At 47.8% G+C, this 21843-nt stretch overlaps 1 protein-coding gene across 1 annotated transcript in view; it reads right to left on the reverse strand.

Annotated features, from left to right (window-relative positions):
- Nucleotides 1-17656, reverse strand: part of TRIM71 (tripartite motif containing 71) — a 79699-nt gene extending 62043 nt beyond the window's left edge. The window contains exon 1 of the mRNA XM_054481256.2: nucleotides 16791-17656. Coding sequence (XP_054337231.1) covers nucleotides 16791-17642 — 852 coding nt within the window. The 5' untranslated portion in view covers nucleotides 17643-17656. The remainder of the gene's footprint in view (nucleotides 1-16790) is intronic.
- Nucleotides 17657-21843: the final 4187 nt, after the last annotated feature.

Below are 21843 nucleotides of genomic sequence, written 5' to 3' on the forward strand. Positions count from 1 at the left end.
ACACATTTAAAACAAAATTGTAACCTCTTCCCTCCCTTTTCACTCCTATCAAGTGTTAACATACTTTTGATTAAGCATTCATTGATCCGGGTTCCTCTTTTCTGTTTACAGTGAGCCAACCTGTCTGCTTTATTTAGAGGGGGAGAGGACCCTCTCACAGTGATAACATTTACAAATAGGTGTAAAGTCAAGGAATTAAAATGAGAATGTTTCTTAACCTGCTGAAGCTACAGAACTGTTACACCATGGACATTCTGCCCCCACTCCCCCCATCATGTTACACATGCAAAAACTGTGATTTGTCCAGATGTCCTTAACATGGCAATAACGGGAACCCAGCAGAGCCTGAAACTCAACCTCTTCTCTCAAACCAGAGCTTAACATCACCTCCTTCTCATCTTCATAATTTCATCTTGCACACGGCTTTTAAATTTTATTCCATTTGATGCTTTACATACCTTTTTTGATGGGGAAGACAATTGGTTTTACATCTCAACAAGCAAACAAAAAAATCTGGAAAAATTAAGTTCTATGGGGCTAGGATAAAAAGGAACTGACAGTTCATTCTGCCAGTTTAGGCAGAATGTCATTAAATTCAGACAAATTCTGTGCTCAGATTCTGTAGTAGACCCTAGACAAAATGAATGCTCAAAACGCCAAATGTGAACACCATCCCTTTTTTTTTTTTTTGAGATGGAGTCTCACTCTCACCAGGCTGGAGTGCAGTGGTGCGATCTCGGCTCACTGCAACCTCCGCCTCCCAGGTTCAGGCGATTCTCCTGCCTCGGTATCCAGGGTAGCTGGGACTACAGGCGCCCGCCACCGCGCCTGGCTAATTTTTGTATTTTTAGTAGAGACGGGGTTTCACCATGTTGGCCAGGATGGTCTCGATCTCTTGACCTTGTGATCCACCTGCCTCGGCCTCCCAAAGTGCTGGGATTACAGGTGTGAGCCACTGCACCCGGCCTCCCACCATCCCTCCTTTTATGAGAAAAGGAAATGTTCATTTTCCAACTTTAAAACTGGCTATACTAGAAGTAAAACTCCCCCGATCTAGGAAGCCCGGGTATATTTAATGCCTTTCATTGTATGCCTGTGTATGTTAACATTTGTGTATGTAATTAACACAAAATCTACTTAAATAAACCAACAATAAAGCTGCAGATGAAGACAGGTAACAACTTTAGCTGTAGGATCTCAATCAAGGCAAGTCTGGATTTACTGCACAACAGGCTTAACATGAAATTTGTAGCTGTTGTGTCAAGTCCCAAACATCATCTAGACTTAATCACTATCTCCTGCTATGAGAGGATTTGCTATCCTTTCTTAAAATGGTTTCCATTTATCACTGTAACAAACACAATCACTAGGTTTCACCTACCAAACTTCAGTTTAAAAGTGGAGACACTTAAACCTTACTTCATCCATACACATGGAGGTAACTCTGAGCCCCAAAGCTCCAAATATTTGGGTCAGTCCACAGCTGAACAGAGCTGTGGTTTTTCTTTGTATTTGCAGCACCTATGTGGTTTTAAAAATCAAATTAAATTGGAAAAACGAATTTTCCTCTTGGAATATTCCTCTAAATCCCTGAAGGCTCTTTTCAAGCTAAAAACAGAAACAAAGGAAGTAAAAACCTGTTGTTTTAGGAAAATGAAGAATTAAAAAACAAACAAAAACCCATTGTTTTTTTTTTTTTCCAATAGTCAAGGATGGGGGTGGGGCATAGCAGGTGCTCCCATTAGCCCCCATGCAGCACTGTCCGCATATGAATTCCTCCACATTTCTACATAAATGTCTTCACTTATAAACAGGGCATATTGCAGAAAATATTTCATTTGATTCTCAAACAAAAAAGTCAGGTCATTCTTCCCACTGCACTTCAGCCTGAGCCAAAAAAAAAGCATTCTCAGTACTCTCGCAGCCTGTACTCAACCTCCTCCTCTCACTCTTAAGATTATAACCATCACACACTGAATGTCTTACTTCACACCTGGGAGATAGCCGGGGGTTCCAAACCAGCCATCCACAGATGCTCCCTCTGTGCAACAGCAGCAGCCTCCACTCCAGTCAGAAGCAGATTAAGGACACAGCAAAGGCAGGAAATCATCTTATTATCCCAATGTGAAGTCTACAAGGGCCTGAGGGATGTGGGACTATTTTGTTCTCTGCTGTTTCCCCAGGGCTTACTTTATCAAATCAGTTTTCATAGAAATTCCAGTCAGTTTTCATAGAAATTACGATATTCTGCATTCCTATTTCATCTTTACTTGAGCTGGCTTAATTACAATCAACAGGTTTGGGAACAAAAACAGCTGCCTCTTTTTTTTTTTTTTTTTTTTTAAAGATAGAGTTTCATTCTTGTCACCGAGGCTGGAGTGCAATGGTGCAGTGGTACGATCTCAGCTTGCTGCAACCTCCACCTCCCGGGTTCAAGCAATTCTCCTGCCTCAGCCTCCCGAGTAGCTGGGATGACAGGTGCGTAACACTAAGCCTGGTTAGTTTTTGTATTTTTAGTAGAGACGGGGTTTCACCATGTGTTGGCCAGGCTGATCTCGAATTCCTGACCTCAGGTGATCCACCTGCCTCGGCCTCCAAAGTGCTGGGATTAAGGCGTGAGCCACCGCGCCCAGCCCAGTCAATAATTCTTTATATTATCTATTAATTAATGTGGCTCTGGCCCCTGATACACCAATTATTTCTTCAATGTATCAATCGTCCACCCCCTAGGAAGAGAGGAAGAGGAGGGTACCCGTATCTCTTCCTTACGGATGTTTAAAGAAGTAGAAAAAATTAGATAAAAGGTCTAATTTGAAAATCTTTATTATAATATTTTTTATTGAGACAGAGTCTCACTTTGCAACCCAGGCTGGAATGCAGTGGTATGATCTCAGCTCACTGCAACCTCCACCTCCCAGGCTCAAGCAATCCTTCTACCTCTTGAGTAACTGGGAACACATATGTGTGCCACCACACCTGGCTATTCCCCAAGATTACTGTTCATTCAGCCTCAAACTCATCTCCGCATCTGAACTTATTTGGATTCCATTAACTTTAGCAGACAGGATCTCACTCTGTTGCCCAGGCTGAAGTGCAATGGCATGATCATAGCTCACTGCAGCCTTGATCTCCTGGGCTCAAGTGACCCTCCCACCTCAGGCCCTCTCCACTCCTCCAGTAGCTGGGACTACAGGGGCACAACTACTGTGGTCGGCTCATTTGTAGAGACAGGGTCTTGCTTTATTGCCCAGGCTGGTCTCGAAATTCCCAGTTTCAAGCCACCCTCCTGTCTTGGCTTCCCAAAGTGCTGGGATTACAGGCATGAACCACTGTGTATGGCCAACTTTAGTGTTTAAATTTCATCTAGTAATTTAAATAAGACCACATATAAAGTGGCCATATAGGGAAGTAGAGAATCCCCCCCACCACAATTCACCTTTTCCTTTTCAGTTTTATATTCCCAAACAGTCAAACCACAAGACTAAAGCAAGGAACAGGATGTAGACTGCTCTTAAACATCTTTAGCAAAGACCACAATTCACACTGAGCAGAAACAGGCATTCAAATATTTTGATGGCAAATTTTAACACATCAAGTTCTGTCAGCAATGAGGAACAGCCCAAGTTATTTCATGGCATCAAATACTGCTTGGCCATCAACCAAAAATATCTTTTAAGGAAGATAATGGCCGGGTGAAATGGCTCACGCCTGTAATCCCAAGAACTTCGGGAGGCCAAGGAGGGCAGATCACTTGAGGTCAGGAGTTCAAGACCAGCCTGGCCAACATGGTGAAACCCCATCTCTACTAAAAATACAAAAATTAGCCAGGCGTGGTGGCACACGCCTGTAGTCCCAGCCACTTTGGAGGCTGAGGCAAGAGAACCATTTGAACCCCGGAGTCGGAGGTTGCAGAGAGCCGAGATCGCGCCATTGTACTCCAGCCTGGGCATCCCAGCGAGACTCTGTCTCAAAAAAAAAAAAAAAGGAAGATAAGCAACATTATTTAATTTCATGAAAAGAAACTTTAGCTGTTTGGCTGCAACTTGCAGGAAAAGTTGAAGCCAAATTTTTTCATGATTATTTACAGTTATGGGCACACACATTACAATATAAATTTTTCTAGCTCTTTCAAATCACCTTCATGTGAAAGAGCTCCCCATAAATAGGTCTGGAAGATGTAGCCACCCCTATCACTCCCATCTTAAAGGTCAGAAATCAAGTCAGTTAAGTGACTTGTCCAAGGTCACACAGGGCAACACTAGGACTTAAATCTGGTTGTTATCCTGTAGCTCATGGTCTTACCTATACCAAGAAGCTGAGAGCATTTTTCAAGCCACTCTTCCCCTTTCATCTCCAAAATCCCCCACGGTCCCCCACCCCCATCTATATAACGTGGGGAAAAGTCCATCAAAACTCAACACTTGCAGGCAGGCGCAGTGGCTCACGCCTGTAATCCCAACGCTTTGGGAGGCCTAGGTAGGTGGATTACCTGAGACCAGCCTGGCCAACATGGTGAAACCTAGTCTCTGCTAAAAAATATCAAAATTAGCCAGGCGTGGTGGCGGGTGCCTATAATCCCAGCTACTGGGGAGGCTGAGGCACGAGAATCGCTTGAACCCAGGAGGTAGAGGTTGCAGTGAGCCTAGATTGCGCCACTGCACTCCAGTTCCGGCAAAAAAACAAACAAACATCCAAACAAACAAAAAAAACCCTCAACATGTGGGGTAGGGGGAGGTATTCTATGGCTTGAAAACTAATAAGTGTTCTTTGTTTCTGCAAAGGAATGAAGGCAGAGTTTGGGGATCTTCTGAGGGTCAAACCCAACTTGCATAACTCATTGGAATTTGACAATCAGGCAAAAGCTGGAATTGGTCCTTAAATCCACTGATATCGACAGAGGCCAGACTTAGTGTAAAAATCCCCAATCCATCAATGCCAAATTGCTCTGAGGTGTTGGGGCCAGGGTGAGAGGGTATGGGGACAGGAGCAGGAGGTGGGCTCCATTCCCGGCAATCTGGAATAGAATATGCTCAGAGGATGCACCTCACCCTGATACTATGAGATGGAGTTATCATTTCAAGAGATTAACAAAACTCAAAGCTTTCTCCCTTGTTAAATTATTGTTCTGGTAATACTTACTATTAAATTAATTTTGGAATGACAGGCAGTTTTTTGCAAGATGGTTATACTCACTTTTTGGCTAAGACACCAGAGCCCATTCACGCTTTTTAATGTTCTCCTTAATGACTTAGAAAAGGTCAAAGCAGGAAGATAAAATACAAAAAACAAAAAAACAAAAACATTTAGAGGCTGGACACGGTGGCTAACACCTGTAATCCCAGCATTTTGGGAGGCCAGGGCAGGCGGATCACCTGAGCTCAGGAGTTCAAGACCAGCCTGGCTAACATGGTGAAACCCCATCTCTACTAAAAATACAAAATTACCCGGGCATAGTGGCATGTACCTATAGTCCCATATACCTGGGGAGGCAGAATGCTGGAACCCAGGAGGCCGAGGTTGCAGTGAGCCAAGATAATGCCAACTGTACTCCAGCCTGGGTGACAGAGCAAGACTCCATCTCAAAAAAAAAAAAAAAAAAAAAAAATTCAGGCAGTAAATTTAGTATTAAGCAGATTTTTAAGGGTTAATCTCAAAAAGCTACATTTGTCAATAACACATGTTATTGTCACATAAATAGCAATGTGGAAAGAATGCTAGACTAGGAGTTAGGACAGTTTCTGATGAAGTCATTTCATACCACAGGCCTCAGCATTCCCATTTGTAATGGAGAAGCTTCTTCTATGAAGACTTAAGGCCTTTCTTGTGATTTGATTCCTCTTCAGATGCCTCCTCCAATGCACACACACGCACACACACACACAATACCATGACGTTAATGCTTACTAAATATTCTAGTTGCTGAGATTAGACTGTTTCATTGAGCAAGTTGATCTGCTTCCTTGACATGCCACAGTTTCCCTTCCTCTCCCCAGCCCCCACACAATATCTTGGCTTTAAAGATTAGTGGTGTCGGCAGGGCATCGTGGCTCATGCCTGTAATCCCAGCACTTTGGGAGGCAGGCAGATCACCTGAGGTCAGGAGTTCGAGACCAGCCTGACCAACACAGAGAAACCGCGTCTCTACTAAAAATACAAAATTAGTCAGGCGTGGTGGCTCATGCCTGTAATCCCAGCTACTCGGGAGGCTGAGGCAGGAGAATTGCTTGAACCTGGGAGGTGGAGGTTGCAGTGAGCCGAGATCGCGCCATTCCACTCCAGCCTGGGCAACAAGAGCGAAACTCCCATCTCAAAAAAAGAAAAAAAGAAAATTAGCCAGGCATGGTGGTGCACGCCTGTAGTCCCAGCTACTCGGGAGGCTGAGGCAGAAGAATCGCTTGAACCTGGGAAGCAGAGGTTGCAGTGAGCCGAGATCACATCACTGCACTCCAGCCTGGGCGACAGAGCGAGAGTCCGTGTCAAAAAAAAAAAATTAGTGTTTTCTAGTGGGGGACAGTGGCTCATGCCTGTAACCCCAGTACTCTAGGAGACTGACATAGGAGGATTGCTATCACTTGAGGCCAGGAGTTCAAGACCAGCCTGGGCAACAAAGTGAGAACCCTGTCTCTACAAAAAAATTATAGGAAAAATTAGTGGTTTTCAAACACCTCATATAAAATGTAAACTGGGGCCAGATGAGGTGGCTCACGCCTGCAATCCCAGCACTTTGGGAGGATAAGCAGGAGGGTGGCTTAAGCCCAAGAGTCGGACACCAGTCTGGGCAACATGGTGCAACCCAGTCTCTACAAAAAGAATTTTTTTTTAATTAGTCAGGCATCGTGGCATGCACCTTCTCGGGAGGCAGAGGTGGGAGGATCACTTGAGCCGGGAAGGTTGAGACAGCAGTAAGCTGTGATTGCACCACTGCACTCCAGCCTGGGTGGCAGAGCAAGACTCCATCTCAAAAAAAAAAAAAAAAAGTTTACAATTGCCTTCAATTGTAGGGCACTGTGCTATGAGACTTTATATTTCAGCTCTATTCCTTACAACACTGCAAAGAGCTACCCTCATTTTGCAGATGCAAAAACTGAGGCAAAGGAGAATCTAACCTAGAATCAGAGTGCTCAAGCAAAGCCAAATAATTAAACAGACACTGGATTAAGACTGCCTATCAGGAATCTTACATTTTTCCAACTATTACCTAAACTTTCTACTCTCCTGCTCAATGCTTATTTACAACATTTCTGGAAGCATTTTCAGTACAAATCTATTGATAATCCTAAGTAATAAAAATATCTCCCTTTGACACTGATGTCAGAGGGCACAGACCAAAATGTGGAGATACATGATCTAAACTCCTGACTTCCTTTAAGTGTCCAAAACATGGTAATAATGGCTGCTGATGCCACCATTCACAATTCTCATTTCTAAAACACCAGTGCTTAAGTAGTCATCCAATCTATATTTAGTAGCAAAACTTAAGTGCAGATTTTTTATACAACAGCATTTTAATAATTATCCCAATTAGTCCCAATAGAGTATGAAACAACTTCCCCAAATCCACTGGCATTTCAAGAAAAACATTTTAACTGCAAAAGGTTAAGAGGAGAAGAAAATGGCTGGCCAAACTTTCCAGAAGTAACAGCTACAGGATGCAGCAGCCAACAGATGTTTACAAAGGCTCTCATTCTTGGGGCGCCTGACCTGACTGACCACTCAGGCTCCAAAGTCCATTCAAGGGTCCCTGGAATTCACAGGGTGTCAGAGCCAGGAGGGTATGTTCTCAGTCTACACAACTGATCTGCACCCACTTTATTCTTTTTTGTGCCCACTGCTCTGCTTTAAAACCTATTAATATTGACAAAATGTGCTATTCTGCAGAAGCTCATACAGATAAATGACCACAATCAAGAATTATCCCCCCTTGCAAGGCGCGGTGGCTCACGCCTGTAATCCCAGCACTTTGGAAGGCTGAGGCAGCAGATCACCTGAGGTCAGGAGTTCGAGACCAGCCTGGCCAATAGGGCAAAACCCCATCTCTACTAAAAATACAAAATTAGTCAGGCATGGTGGTGCATGCCTGTGATCCCAGCTACTCGTGAGACGAGGCAGGAGAATCGCTTGAACCCAGGAGGCAGAAGGTGCAATGAGCCGAGATCACACCATTACACTCCAGCCTGGGCAACAGAGTGAGACTCCACCAAAATCAGAAAAAAAAGAATTATCCCCCTACCCTTCATGATAAAGGACCTCATTCCCAATAATCACAACTTCAATATGCTAACATAATTACTGAAAACAGTATTTTTATTTAAAGACTACTACTTCTATGTGGAAAATTGTTTTTGAGTGAAATACAACTGGCTGCTAATTTTTTGTACCAAATGATAATTTATAGCTTCACTAAAAACAAACTCATAGCCCGGGTGCAGTGGCTCACGCCTGTTAATGTCAGCACTTTGAGAGGCTGAGGCGGGCGGATCACGAGGTCAGCAGATCGAGACCATCCTGGCTAACACGGTGAAACCCCGTCTCTACTAAAAATACAAAAAATTGCCCGGCACGGTGGCTCACGCCTGTAACCCCAGCACTTTGGGAAGCCGAGGCAGGTGGATCATGAGGTCAGGAGATTGAGACCATCTTAGCTAACATGGTGAAACCCCGTCTCTACTAAAAATACAAAAACAATTAGCCAGGCGTGGTGGCGGGTGCCTGTAGTCCCAGCTACTCGGAAGGCTGAGGCAGGAGAATGGCGTGAACCCAGGAGGTGGAGCTTGCAGTGAGCTGAGATCGCACCACTGCACTCCAGCCTGGGGGACAGAGCAAGACTCCGCCTCAAAAAAAAAAACAAAAAAACAAAAACAAAAACAAAAAACTCACCTGGCTGGGTGTGGTGGCTCACACCTGTAATCCCAGCACTTTGGGAGGCCGAGGTGGGTGGATCACTTGAGGTCAGGAGTTTGAGACCAGCCTGAACAACATGGTGCCACTACACTCCAGCCTGGGTGACAGAGCAAGACTCCCTCTCAAAAAAAAAAAAAAAAACTCACCTGATGGGAATTAAAGTTCCGGTTAGGAACCATCTAGGTTAGCAGCAAATCTACAGTAAAGATGACAAAAAAACCTATTAGCCTAAGTCTAATATGAGTATCTCTAAAACTCAGGTTTGGATGGGAGCTTGTTTTTGAGACATAGTCTTGTTCTATCACCCAGACTGGAGTGCAATGGCACGAGCCTGGCTCACTGCAACCTCCGCCTCCCACGCTCAAGTGATTCTCCTGCCTCAGCCTCAGTAGCTGGGATTCGTCCGGCTAATTTTTGTATTTTTAGTAGAGATGGGGTTTCACCATGTTGGTAGGCTGGTCTCGAACTCTAGGCCTTATGTGATCTGCCCACGTCAGCCTCCCAAAGTGCTGGGATTACAGGCGTGAGCCACCGCACCCTGCCTGGATGGGAGTTGAGTGGGATCTTCCCCATTTCATTTCATTCTACCTTCAAAGCCAGTTGTAAGCAAACTGCATTTATCTATAGCATGAGGAAGGCAAGAGATGGCATGGGAGAGGCAAAGATTTACTTTGGAATATCGTTTAAGTCAAACAGTTTCAAATGTAAAGGGACACCACTAGGCCCCCTACTCCTCCCACTTTTTAGGTTGACAAGTCAGAGTCTTGTCAATCAAAACAGTCAATCTGGTTTCAGTCAACTCAGTTTGTGAGTATAGACAAAACCTCAAAAGGAGGGGAATAATTTAATATTGAACAAGCAGGAGGTCACATCAGCTTTAGAGGAAAGATGGATCAAGCTTACTCTTGCAAGCCACAATGCTTGAAAGGTCAAGAAGAAAAGCGGTAACAGAGTAGGCTTCAATGGGTGGCATCTTGCTCCCTTAAGGCAACTGTAATTCTTTATCATTATCTTTCTCTTGCTCTCTTCCAAAATGTCAGAGATAGCTAAAAACAGCCTTAGTGAGCCAGGCCTTTAACCTTTATTAGTTTTATGGGTGGGAGTGGGAAAAGGGGGGAAGCAATATTTTGCAACTGCCTGCATAGTGTAGAATTCATCTCACCCTTTTGCCTGTGTCAAAAATGACAATGAAATGGTCCTTTATTTGCTAAGAATGAATACAGACAAAATAAACCTTGCCCTGTGTAGAGAACTGGATGGAGAAATGGCAAACCATGTGACTTTTAGCACCAGAAATAACTCAGAGGGGGTTAAATTTTAGAGCTACAGAATTTAATGAAAATTTCTCTTGAACCAGAAAAATTTATAAACACATTTTACCCTGGCAAACCACTTAAAAAAAAGCATTTTAGCCATTTCACTTCATTGACAGCTTCCACAAGAGCTAACTCCCTTACTATATATGCACAATTATTAGTTCCTTTTTTCAGTGAAAAGACATAAAGCCCAATTATGCTCATAATTTTACATGTGAGGAGAAAGTTACATCCATATTAAGTAGTACTTGAGGAAACTAGACATTTTAGCCTCCTGAGATCCTTCTAGAAAAGGACTACCTAAGGGCCAGGCACGGTGGCTCACACCTGAATCCCAGCACTTTGGGAGGTCGAGGCAGGCAGATCACCTTGAGGTCAGGAGCTCAAGACCAGCCTGGCCAACATGGTGAAACACCGTCTCCACTAAAAATACAAAAATTAGCCGGGCATGGTGGCACACGACTGTAGTCCCAGCTACTTAGGAGGCTGAGGCAGAAGAATTGCTTGAACCAGGGAGGCGGAGGTTGCAGTGAGCCGAGATAGCACCACTGAACTCCAGCCTGGGTGACACAGCGAGACTCCGTCTCAAGAAAAAAAGAAAAGAAAAGAAGAGGACTATCTAGCCCAGCCAGGTAGCTCATGCCTGAAATCCCAGCATTTTGGGAGGCCTAGGTAGGCAGGTCGCTTGAGCTTGGGAGTTCGAGACCAGCCTGGGCAACATGGCGAAAGACCATCTCCATAAAAATTACAAAAATTAGCCAGGTGTGGTGGCTAGAGCCTGTAGTCCCAGCTACTTGAGAGACACAGCCAGGAGGATCTCTTAAGCCTGAGAAGTCAAGGCTTTAAGAAGCTGTACAACTGCACTCCAGCCTGGAAAGAGTGAGACTCAGCCTTAAGAAAAGGACTAGAGCCAGGCGCGGTGGCTCTTACCTGTAATCAACCCCAGCCCTTTGGGAGGCCAAGGCAGGTGGATCACCTGAGGTCAGGAGTTAGAGACAAGCCTGGCCAATATGGTGAAACCCCGTCTCTACTTTAAAAAAAAAAAAAAGAAGAAGAAAAAATTAGCCGGGCAAGGTGATGAGCGCCTGTAATCCCCGTTATTTGGGAGGTTGAGGCAGGAAAATCACTTGAACCCGCGAGGTGGAGGTTGTAGTGAGCCAAGATTGCACCACCGCACTCCAGCCTGGGCAACAAGAGTGAAACTCCATCTCAGAAAAAAAGAAAAGGACTAAATAAAAGTATTAAGTAAGTAGCTATAATACAATGGGAGGGAGAAATAGATGGGAAATGGCAATTTTTATCCAATCTTCAACACCTTTTTTTTTTTCTTTTTTTGAGACGAGTCTCACTGTCGCCCAGGTTGGAGTGCAGCGGCACGATCTCGGCTCACTGCGGCCTCCACCTCCCCAGTTTAAGCAATGCTCCTGCCTCAGCCTCCCAGGTAGCTGGGACTACAGGCACGCGCCACCATGCCTGGCTAATTTTTGTTGTATTTTTAGTAGAGACAGAATTTCACCACGTTGGCCAGGATGGTCTCGATCTCTTGACCTCGTGATCTGCCCGCCTCGGCCTCCCAAAGTGCTGGGATTACAGGCGTTAGCCACCACACCTGACCCTCTTCAAACACTTTTAGGAAGATTTCCCTGTATCTTTTTAGACAGTCTCGTTCCGTCACCCAGGCTGGAATGCAATAGCATGATCTCGGCTCACTGCAACCTCGGCTCACCGCAACCTCGGCTCACTGCAACCTCACCTCGGCTCACCGCAACCTCACCTCGGCTCACCGCAACCTCACCTCGGCTCACCGCAACCTCACCTCGGCTCACCGCAACCTCCGCCTCCTGGGTTTCCCCATTTCAAGTACAACTATTTCACTTTGAAAACAATGTCAATGATAAAGAACAAATACTATTGTCAAATGAAGAACTGGAAGTCTAGAAAAAGTACCGTTTTTTCCCCAAATATCTTGTCTTCCAAAATGTATATTCCTAGAATTGGAAATACAAATCTTGTATCAAATCTATGCAATCCCCAAACCACTAAAACCACTATAGTTTATCTTTGTAAAGGAAGGAAACTGAACAAATAATCACAAAAGGTTTCCCAGACAGTGCTGATACCACAACAGCCTCCATATTACTAGCACAGTTTATGACAGGTTATGCCTTCAAGGCAACCTCATCAGCACAGGCTTGCCAAACTAGCCGTGGCCCACTTCCTGAGGGTCCATGTTGAAAAATCCATTCCTATGCACTTTAATGGAAATACCTTAAGCCCACAAAGGCTAAGCAATTAACATACCAATAATGAACATTTCCCTCCCATATATTTTTATCAAGCATTTTCTGAATTCAATAGGCTTCCCAATGTCTACCTGCTGAACTGGATTCAAAGCAGCAACCTCTGTAATTATTTTCAAGGCACGTTAAGTTTGGTTTTCCAGCCAGTAGGTGAGATGTCTGCACTCAGAGGACACATTCACCCAGTAGTGTAGAGCAGGTTGAAGGCAGGTAACAGAAATACTATAATACCCATTTCCGTTCACTTTCTCTCCTTATCCTTACTTTAAAAAAAATTTTGTAAAAAGCTGTTGAAATTAATATGAATCAATTGGATTCCAATTAAAATCCCAATTTCTGGTAGAAATTCTCAGTTTATCATAAATTTCACCAACTTAGTTACATCTGATCGCCTCTAAAGACGGAAAAGATAGGCAAGTGGTTCTTTAGCTATATCTTTTCGCACCTTTAAAAAGAGAATTACTTCGACTTGCAGTGTAAGTGGGAAATTTGTATTATGCTTTTAAAAATATTTTGGTATGGGTTTTATAATTTACGCAAAAACATGAATATAATTTTAAAATAAGCATGCATACACTGAGTATATGCAGACCTGAAAAAACTTAGACTTTGGGAACAGAGAATAATATACACTGGTGCTGAATACAGGTACGGTCCCATTTACAATATGACTTACAATACACAAAACAAATTCACACAACAACCGATTATTTTAGGCAGCAAACCTCCTTGTTCCAAGTGTCTGAAGCCACTTTAAGTTTCCTGCCAGGAGACAGTCCCAGGAGTGCTCAATGTTCAGGGTCAAATCAGGTTGGAATTCTAGAACTTTTCTCTTCAGGAGGCATTTTAAAGCCCAATACAGGGATCGCAAGGATTCTACCAACACCTGCACCCCTTTTTCCAACCAGACTCCAGAAAACGCCACCCCCAGACCTGCCTGAGAACAATATTGCCATCCTCGGGTGGGGCGGGCTACAATGTTTTCCAGGTGGCAACAATGTCACCCCCACTGCCCCTCACCGCTAGTGACAGAGGCTTTCCTGGGTTCAAACCCTGCTCAACTTCCCGCCAGTCACAGAATCCTGACGCCCAGCTTAGGCACACAACACACCCAGGATTTCTGCTGCCGGTGTCGCCTCCAAGGCTGCAAAGGGCTCACGTTCTATATGCCAAAAGCAAAACAACACTAAAGGGCCACTTGCTGGAGCTGCACTCACAACTCCCTAGTTGTGAAACTCTTCCCCCAAAACTCAAGCGAAGACCCTTCTCCATGACCAGAGCGGCCGTGAACACCCCAGCGAGTGCTTGCGGGGAGAAGAGCAGCCGCCGGCCAGGCCACGTCCCCAGAGCCGAGGCAGGCTCCGGGCTGGCCGGGCGGCGGCGCAGGCCCGCGGCGACTCTACCTGCGTCCGCCTCTCCCGGGACCCGCGGCACGCAGCGGGCCCGCGGCCAGCTGTTTCGGGGACGTCGACCTCGGATTCCTCGCCTCGGATTCCCCGCCCGGATGCTGGCTGGGCCACTGAGCCTGCAGGCCTTTCGGACTCTGGAGGCACAGAACTAGTGAAAAGCCCCAACTATGTTGTTGAAATAAGCCAAATAAAAGAGTAGCAGCAAGCCTCATTATTTCGTTGGAAAACCCAAAGATTTCCAGGTTATCATAATTACAGTTTAAAGCCAATTGCTCAGACAAGACACCTTACTTGCCAATTCTAAGAAGGCACTTCCAAGGGGATGCTTAAGGAAGAAAATCCCCCTAGGCGAGAGACCCTGCAGGCTGGGGTAGGGTGTTTGGGCCCTCCTTCCCAAGGTCAGGTGGCCTCAGTCACTATAAGGAAAAGGTGCTACTCTGAATTATTTAACGGAGCCTGTTGACAAGGGAAGCAACTCAGTTAAGGAGCTCATCTTAAAAACTGAGGTAGGCAGTATACACATTAAAATATGTGGATTTAGGCATTTCAGTGTATCGCAGATACACTGACTGACCCAGATATGGGTCAGTCTATCATCCTCCAAATGTCCTAAAGCTCCTTCCCAGCCAGAGAGGGATGATTTTTTAAAGGAACAATATTCTCAAATTGTTAACTTCCTTCAAAGAAAAGGAATTATTTAAGCTGTGGGTGGAACCGTTTATAAACCTCACTACCTGTTACTGCTGTCTCTCCTGACACTTTAGTCTTCTACTCAGAACACTGGTTTGTCACCTTTAATCTCAAATTTCTAGCGTTCTAAATCCAGGAATGAATAAAAGGGCCAATTAATTTCCAAAACGTTTTTAATGAAAAGCTAAAGAGAGCAAGTAGAATCTTGCTCAAAACTGAGCAAATTTTATGTTAAGGATTATTAGTTACTTCAACCTGACATTGCACATGCTAAAAAGTGAATTTGAAGAGCTTCCGAGTACCTCCCAGGGTGACTGGAGAGCTTCACTTCTCAATTCACACTCCCCAATGCAGTTTGAAAGGTTTTCTAATTTTAAAAGTGAATAAATCTTTTACAAGTCTGCCAACACTGAGCATCTACTGTTTCAGCCCAAATAAAATATAGGTGTATCTTTAACTGGAAATATAAACTGACATTAAAAACACCTCTCAGGAGGGGAAACTCCTGGTTTCAACCCCATTCTGCTCGCCCTGCACTTGATCCCAATCTCCAAGTGAATTGGCTCCATTTTTCTGTTCCTGGGATTTGGATCGGTATTTACCTCAATCACTCATTTTTCTAAAAGTGATGAAAGAACATGAACCCATAGTATATTAAAACTAGGAGTCCATTCAAAGTTTAAAAACGGGAAAAAAAAGATAACTGCCCCCTAGTTTCTTACCTAGAAGAAACCTTTTAAAAGGAGATGCCTACAACAAGTAGATTAGAATTTCAACTTTTTTCCAACAGGAGAAGCCAGCTAAAGGCATCAGGCAATAAACAGCTCCGCCCTCCTCCCCAAATAACAGGTTAGGAGTGGAAAAGGCGGCGGCGCTGGGCTCACCTTTGCGGTGCTCGGTACCCACTCTCCAGCTCACACAGGCCACGACCCCCACTATGGCTTTTCAAGCCTCTGCAGTCTCCAGCTTACGCTCTAAGTCAAGACTTTCACCCACACCCTCTCCCACCGGTCTACAGGTATATTGCCTAAGTCACCGACCCCCTCGGCCAGAGCCCGCTTCTCATGACTTTTGGCCTGCCTTTATTGGGTTCGGGGGAGAAAACGACACTCGCGTAATACCAAAGTGGAAAGGAGAAAGGGGTCCCACCGTGTGAAAAATAAGCAAAAGTTTACTCGACAGCCCAAAGGGCGAAATCGAGCCCGAGGGTTGCGATGTAGCCCTAAGAGTCTTTGCACTCCGGCGTTCCAGCAGCGCACGGCTGCCTTGGTGTTTTCCAAGGAAGTCGAGCCCCTGGTTGAGCCGGGTGGATACCTCCTAACCAGGGAAACCGGTTCCTGTAGGGCTTGGAGTCGGGGCAGGCGGGCGCGGCCCAAGAGACTCAGGCGGGTGAAGGTAACGTCGTCCCCTTATTCCGCTTCTATCTCGGGGTGCAGCCGTGGGCCCACGAACGGCGATTTCACGCTAGGAGAATTCAGGGGCCAGAACACGCATTTTAAACAATATAGGAAGCAGCCGCGGAGACAGAAGGGCTTAAGACTGGGGGCCCTTGGCCCTCAAAGATCCACAGACGCTCACACTCTTACCCAACATAAGGAGGCAAGGACTGCCATGCTGTCCCAACAACAAAAAAACCAGTCTTCCCCTCACCAGTGCGCACGTGGAAACCAGGTCTACGGAGGCACACAAACTCCACGCACTCACCCACACAACCATCTCTTTCGGGCTCACGCCCCATTTTAAAGGCAACAATCTATGAGTTTTCCAAACAAAAATCTGAAAATAAAGGAGCGCCTTCTCAGCACGTTGGGAGGCCTCTGGTGTGCCCACAAGAGCAGGCCACGTCTACACAAACACACACACCTATCTCTTGCCAACTCTCGCCTAACTGAAGACGATTGCCGCGTTTTGCCAAATAGAAATTAAAATCGGAAAAGGGAGGACCCCACGCTATGGGATTTTTCGGGGCCCCTCGCGACACGTACACAGAATCCACTTCCACATACTTCCCAGGTCATGATCTACTTTGGTAGCAAGGACTGCCACGTAGCCAAAGGAAATACAAAGAAATCCGGAGAGGGCCTCCTCCCCTCGCTGTGGGACCGGCCGGGAGACCCTGTCGAGCACACATGCAGTTATCCGATGGACACAAACACACGCCCCCACGCACTCACCTCGTCGTCGTGGTGCTGGCAGAAGCCGAGGCGCTCGGGAAACACTGAGAGGATGGAGAAGGGCGGGCCGGGAAAGGGCGGCCCGAGCCCGAGCTGCTGCGCCGCTGCCGCGGCACCGGGACCCGGCGGGCCGCGCTCAATGTAGTGGTCCTTGGTGAGGCGCACGCGCTGGTGCGCTCGGACGCAGTTGTCGCACAGGTGCTCCTGGCAGTCGAGGCAGCGCGAAGAAGCTGCGTTGCCCTCATCGCACGAGCTGCAGCCGTGAGGCCGGCGGAGCAGCAGCGCCGACGGGGAAGCGGCCGGGCCGCCGGGTGCCGAGCGGGAAGGCGCGGGCGGCTGCGGCGCCTGCGGGAGTGGCGGCGCGGAGGCGGACGCGCGCGGGTGCGCGTGGTGAGCGTGGTGCCGGTGGTTGCTGTGGCCGCCCGCTCCCGCCGGAGTGCCGGCGCGCCCGTTCTTGGGCGGCGGCTCGTCGGCAGTGGCCACCACCGCGTCAAGCAGGTTGCTAAGCAGGAAGGCGGACGAAGGCAGCGCGTCCATGCCCGCCGCCTCGGCTAGCACTACTTTCTGGTCGCACACGGGGCAGCGCAGCTTGAGCGGCTCTCCCGGCGCGCCGCCGCCCGCCGCCGGCAGCCGGTGCGCCTCGAGGCAGGGGCGGCAGAAGGCGTGCAGGCAGGGCAGGACGTGTAGGCGGCGCGCCGCCGCCCCAGGGCCCCCGCCGCCGCCCCCCGACGACGTGGACGTCTGCGAGGACGACGACGACGCGGACGAGTTGGAGGAGAGCGGCGCCGGCGAGCCGCACATCTCCTTGCACAGCAAGCAGATCTGGAAATCGGTCTCGGGGAACGAAGCCATTTGCAACCCAGCCCGGAGGAGGGAGGAGACCAGAGAGGAAGAGGAGGAGGAGGAGGAGAGAGCGGACGAGGTGGGTGGGGGAGTCACCGACTCACTCAGAAAAATGCATCGATTAGGCCTGCAATCCGGGAGCCGGCACCAGAGCAGCGCTGCCCGCTTGGCCTCGCCACGTCCGGCCCGAGCGCTCCCACCCCCGACACTGCAGGCATTAAATGCCCCTATCCAGCGGCGACAGATTCCTCCGGATAACTTGGGGGCCGCGTGCCTTCCGAAGAGGGAACGCCGGAACAAGCCCCGACAGGCGAGGGGCGAGCGGGGGCAGGGAGGTCGGAAGACTCCCTGGAGCAGCTGGGGCTTCGCTTCGCGATAGCCGAAAGGAGTTCCCAAAAGGAGAGTTCGCTGTGCAGTCCCAGTCCTGGCGAGAGCAGAATTTGGTTCAACGAGTATTTGGTGCGTTGCTTTTCTTTAAACGGATTTAGTCTGTTCTTGGGAGGGGAAGGCGCCCCAAACTAGTAAAGGCGGGAGCGGCGCGTCGCCAAGCCGGTGTCTCCCCGCGCGACGTCGGCCGACTCGCCGCATGACGCGGCGGCCAGGGGCTCCTGGGTGGCCCGGCGTGCTGCGCTTGGGGCTTGCGCACGGCCAGGCACGGCCTCCCCTGCAGGGCGGTGGGCCCCGCAGCAGCTGCAGCTCGTGGTGGCCCAGCCGCGGCCGCACGCGTGCAGTACGCACGCGCGTCCCACGCGCCTCGAGTCTCCCGCGCGCCTGCCCAGCCGGGCCGCGGCTGCCCGCGCTTAACACGCACGCGCGCCCCACGCGGCCCGGAGCCCTCGTGCCCCCGCCTCGCCTGGCCTGGGCGCCTCCCGCACGCTCCTTCCCCTTCGGCTTAGCGCGCGGGGCCGCAGGTCCCCGCGGGCCGCCCTGAATTATTCATCGGCAGGAAGATATTAGATGTACCCGCTCCGCGCGGGCCGTCGTGCAATGCTATCCGAGCTCCGCGCGCGCCCTGCGCCCCTCCTCCTCCTCACGTCCGTCCTCTCTGAAACCTTGGCAGAGAAGGGGGATCACATTTCCTTTGTCATCGGGCCATTTCGCCCTCGCCTTGGTCCCCCCTCCGATCCCGAGCCTCGGGGATGGAGGCTCCTCTCGGGCGCGCTGGAATCAGTGGAACCGGCAACAGCCCCGCGCGGCGAGCTCGGGAGCCGCGTGGCCAACGCCGCCGGCTCGCGCCCGCGTCATCTTCTTTCTGAAAGGAGTCGCCGATCCGGACGCGGGTGGCCTCGGCCGCGCTGCGCCTACCGAGCTTTGCTCCCGCCGTGCCCCGGCCTCCTGGGGCTTTGCACAACTCCCCCAATTCGGGTTGCGTGCGCGCGCGCGCGCCCCCTCTTTCTCTGCTTTGCCGCCTCTGCCTCCTCCTCCTCCTCCTCCTCCTCTTCTCTTCAGTACGCCGGTTATTGGGACTGATCGGAATTCGGAATCCTTTTAATCTCCAAAGGAGCAAACTCACTTCCGCCCGAGTGCTGGGAGGGGGCTGGGGGAGGGGAGGCAGGGGAGGGGGCTCCAGGCAAACAGGAAACATTAGCCCTCTCAGCACGGCCCGCTTTTGTGTGCTCCCTCCCTCCTCCCTCCAACCTCCTCCCTTCTCCCGGCCGCTGGGGAGATGAACGCCCCCGGGCTTCAGTGTGACGACCTTTGAAACCTTCTGAGCGAGGAGCAGAGAACGACTCTTCCGTTTATTTAAAAAAGAAAAGAAAAGATCTCATTCTGAATCCCTTGCTCAACCGAGACATACCCACTGCCCGGGAGATCTCGGTTTTTACCCACCTTTTCTTTTTTTCTTTTTACGTTTTTTAAAGAACTCTGCATATCTGATCACCAAAACATCACACGGTTGTGTGCAGTTGGATGCATGGAATTAAGCGAGTCTGAATTCTGATCGGCAGAGGGGCCAGAGTTCCCTTTTGAGTTTTAATGGGGCTAGGGGGAAGCAGGGGGCAGCTGTTCTGGGGAGGCGACCTGGTGATGGCCCCGCAGCCATCTGGGTGGTGCCCGAGGCCGCCTGAGCGGTTCTGGGAGAGGAACTTGCATGGCCCTGGAGAGAGACTCACTTGGAAGGGCAAGGAGGGCCACTTACCAGGATTTAGGTAATATCTGGCCTGGAGGCCAATGGGGTAAAAATTGTCCCCTTCTTAACACTATCTCACTTTTAGTGATATCCTATTTAACCTGGTACAGGCAACAACCTGATGACTCAAAAACATCGTGTTGGGAGAAAGAAGCCAAACACAAAAGAGTTCATATTGTGTGATTCCATTTCCAGGAAATTCTAGAACAGACAGAACTAAGCTATGGGGAGAGGAAAAGTACCCTTGGGGATGAGGAGGTATTGACTGGGAAAGGGCATGAAGGAAACTTCTGGGGTGGTGAAATAAAAATAGATTGCCGTGTATGTACATTTGTCAAAACTTATAAATGCCCTTTAAGATCTGTGCACGATTTCACTGTTTAAATTATACTTCGATAAGCAATTTAAAAAAACACCTCGGTGTTCAACCTGCATAAATATGCCTGGATCATAAAGATGGAGAAATTTAAAAATACACTACACGGACCTCCCCAGCTCCTCTGGTTTTGCTCATTGGAATCCATGGGAAGATCACCCTGGAAAGAGCTCTTAAATCAACCCAGCTGGACACATGTGCTGATGGCCCTAGGAAGCTGCAGAAGTACCTCTCCAAAAGGATGAAGCCATCTCGGGTGCCAGGGTGCTGTCCTGAGATGGGAGCATTTCCCAGGCTGAGGAATAACATGGCAGCCCCACCAGGAATGCCTAAGCCCTCAGCTGCCCCCAGAGCTCCCTCCTCAGCACCTGGCGCAAAACGAAGATCAGTGAACATTTTCTGAAATTTGTGAGGAGTGAAAAATTATTGATCAAGTAAGACCAAAACAGAGTCCCTCCTTTGCCAAACGAAGAAGCAAACTTTGTATAATTTAAAAATTAAAGAGGAAGCTTTCATGCCACCATCTCTTGCGTAAACAATGTATTTCTTCCATAATTTGAGACCTGTGTAGAAACATGAAATACTCATATGAATCAATGCACTCCTATAATTTTTTACCATAATTTTCTACCATACTGGTCTTGCCATAGAGATGTTTCATGTAATTTTGTTTTGTTTCGTTTCTTTTCCTTTCTTTGATTGTTTTTCCTTCTCTTTTAAAAAACAAAAACAAGAGGAAAACAGATGGGGGAAGAGAATTGCCAGAAGGAAGATGGCCCCAGAGGGTCAGAAGAGGGATGGCCCAGACCTGCTGTCTCCCTCTTAGTATGGCCCCACTCACCAGCAAAAAAAGAAAGAGAGAAAAAGAAAAGAAAGATGACAAGGAAAAAAAACCTCAATCGTCTTCCTGGTCCTAAGACTCAACATGTATTTTGAAAACGAGTCGCAGAGGTGGTATGCCAGCTGAGCCGTCACCGAGGAGCAGGAAGGCTGTAACTCCAGAAAGAGGAATCAAACTTGACAGCGGTTTGTGGGTTTGTTTCCTGGGGACCATTGCTCAGAGAAAAAAAAAAAAAAAGGAAGAAAAGAAAGAGAGAGAAGTGGGGGTGAGGTTTGATTTCTCATCGTGAAGTAGCTTTCCTTCTTTCTTTTCTTGAATTGACAGCACATTGCCAGGAAGCAGGCCTGTAGTGTAAATTGTTAAATTAGCACATTCCTAATTTTGGTTAAGACAATTTTTTAGCACCGGTAGGAAAGAGGGAAATCTTTAAATCAACCAATTTAACCCCACTTGTATAAGAAATACAGCTTATAGCTATAATGATTTTTTTTAATATGGCATAGTGACAGTATTTGAATCTGATAAGGCTTTATACAGCTTATCCATGAGGAGCCAGAGCTACACATCCAGATGAGGAGCCAAAGACACAGTCCACTGCTATAAACTACATTGTATTAAATTTTTCATTGCCATCCTAGCTAATAAACACCCTTTGTTAGCAAAGGAGGAGGACACAGGCTTCCAGTTTTTCCTCCACTCATTTACATTTGAAAGGGAGTCTATATGCCTTCAAGAATCCTGAAAATAAATCATCTTGTATTTTAATAATTAACTAAAAAGAAACTAAAAGTACAAAAAACTAGCCGCGTGTGGTGGCAGGCGCCTGTAATCCCAGCTATTCAGGAGGCTGAGGTAGGGGAAT

This window comes from Pongo pygmaeus, chromosome 2, assembly GCF_028885625.2.
Source record: "Pongo pygmaeus isolate AG05252 chromosome 2, NHGRI_mPonPyg2-v2.0_pri, whole genome shotgun sequence".
NCBI classification, from domain to species: domain Eukaryota; kingdom Metazoa; phylum Chordata; class Mammalia; order Primates; family Hominidae; genus Pongo; species Pongo pygmaeus.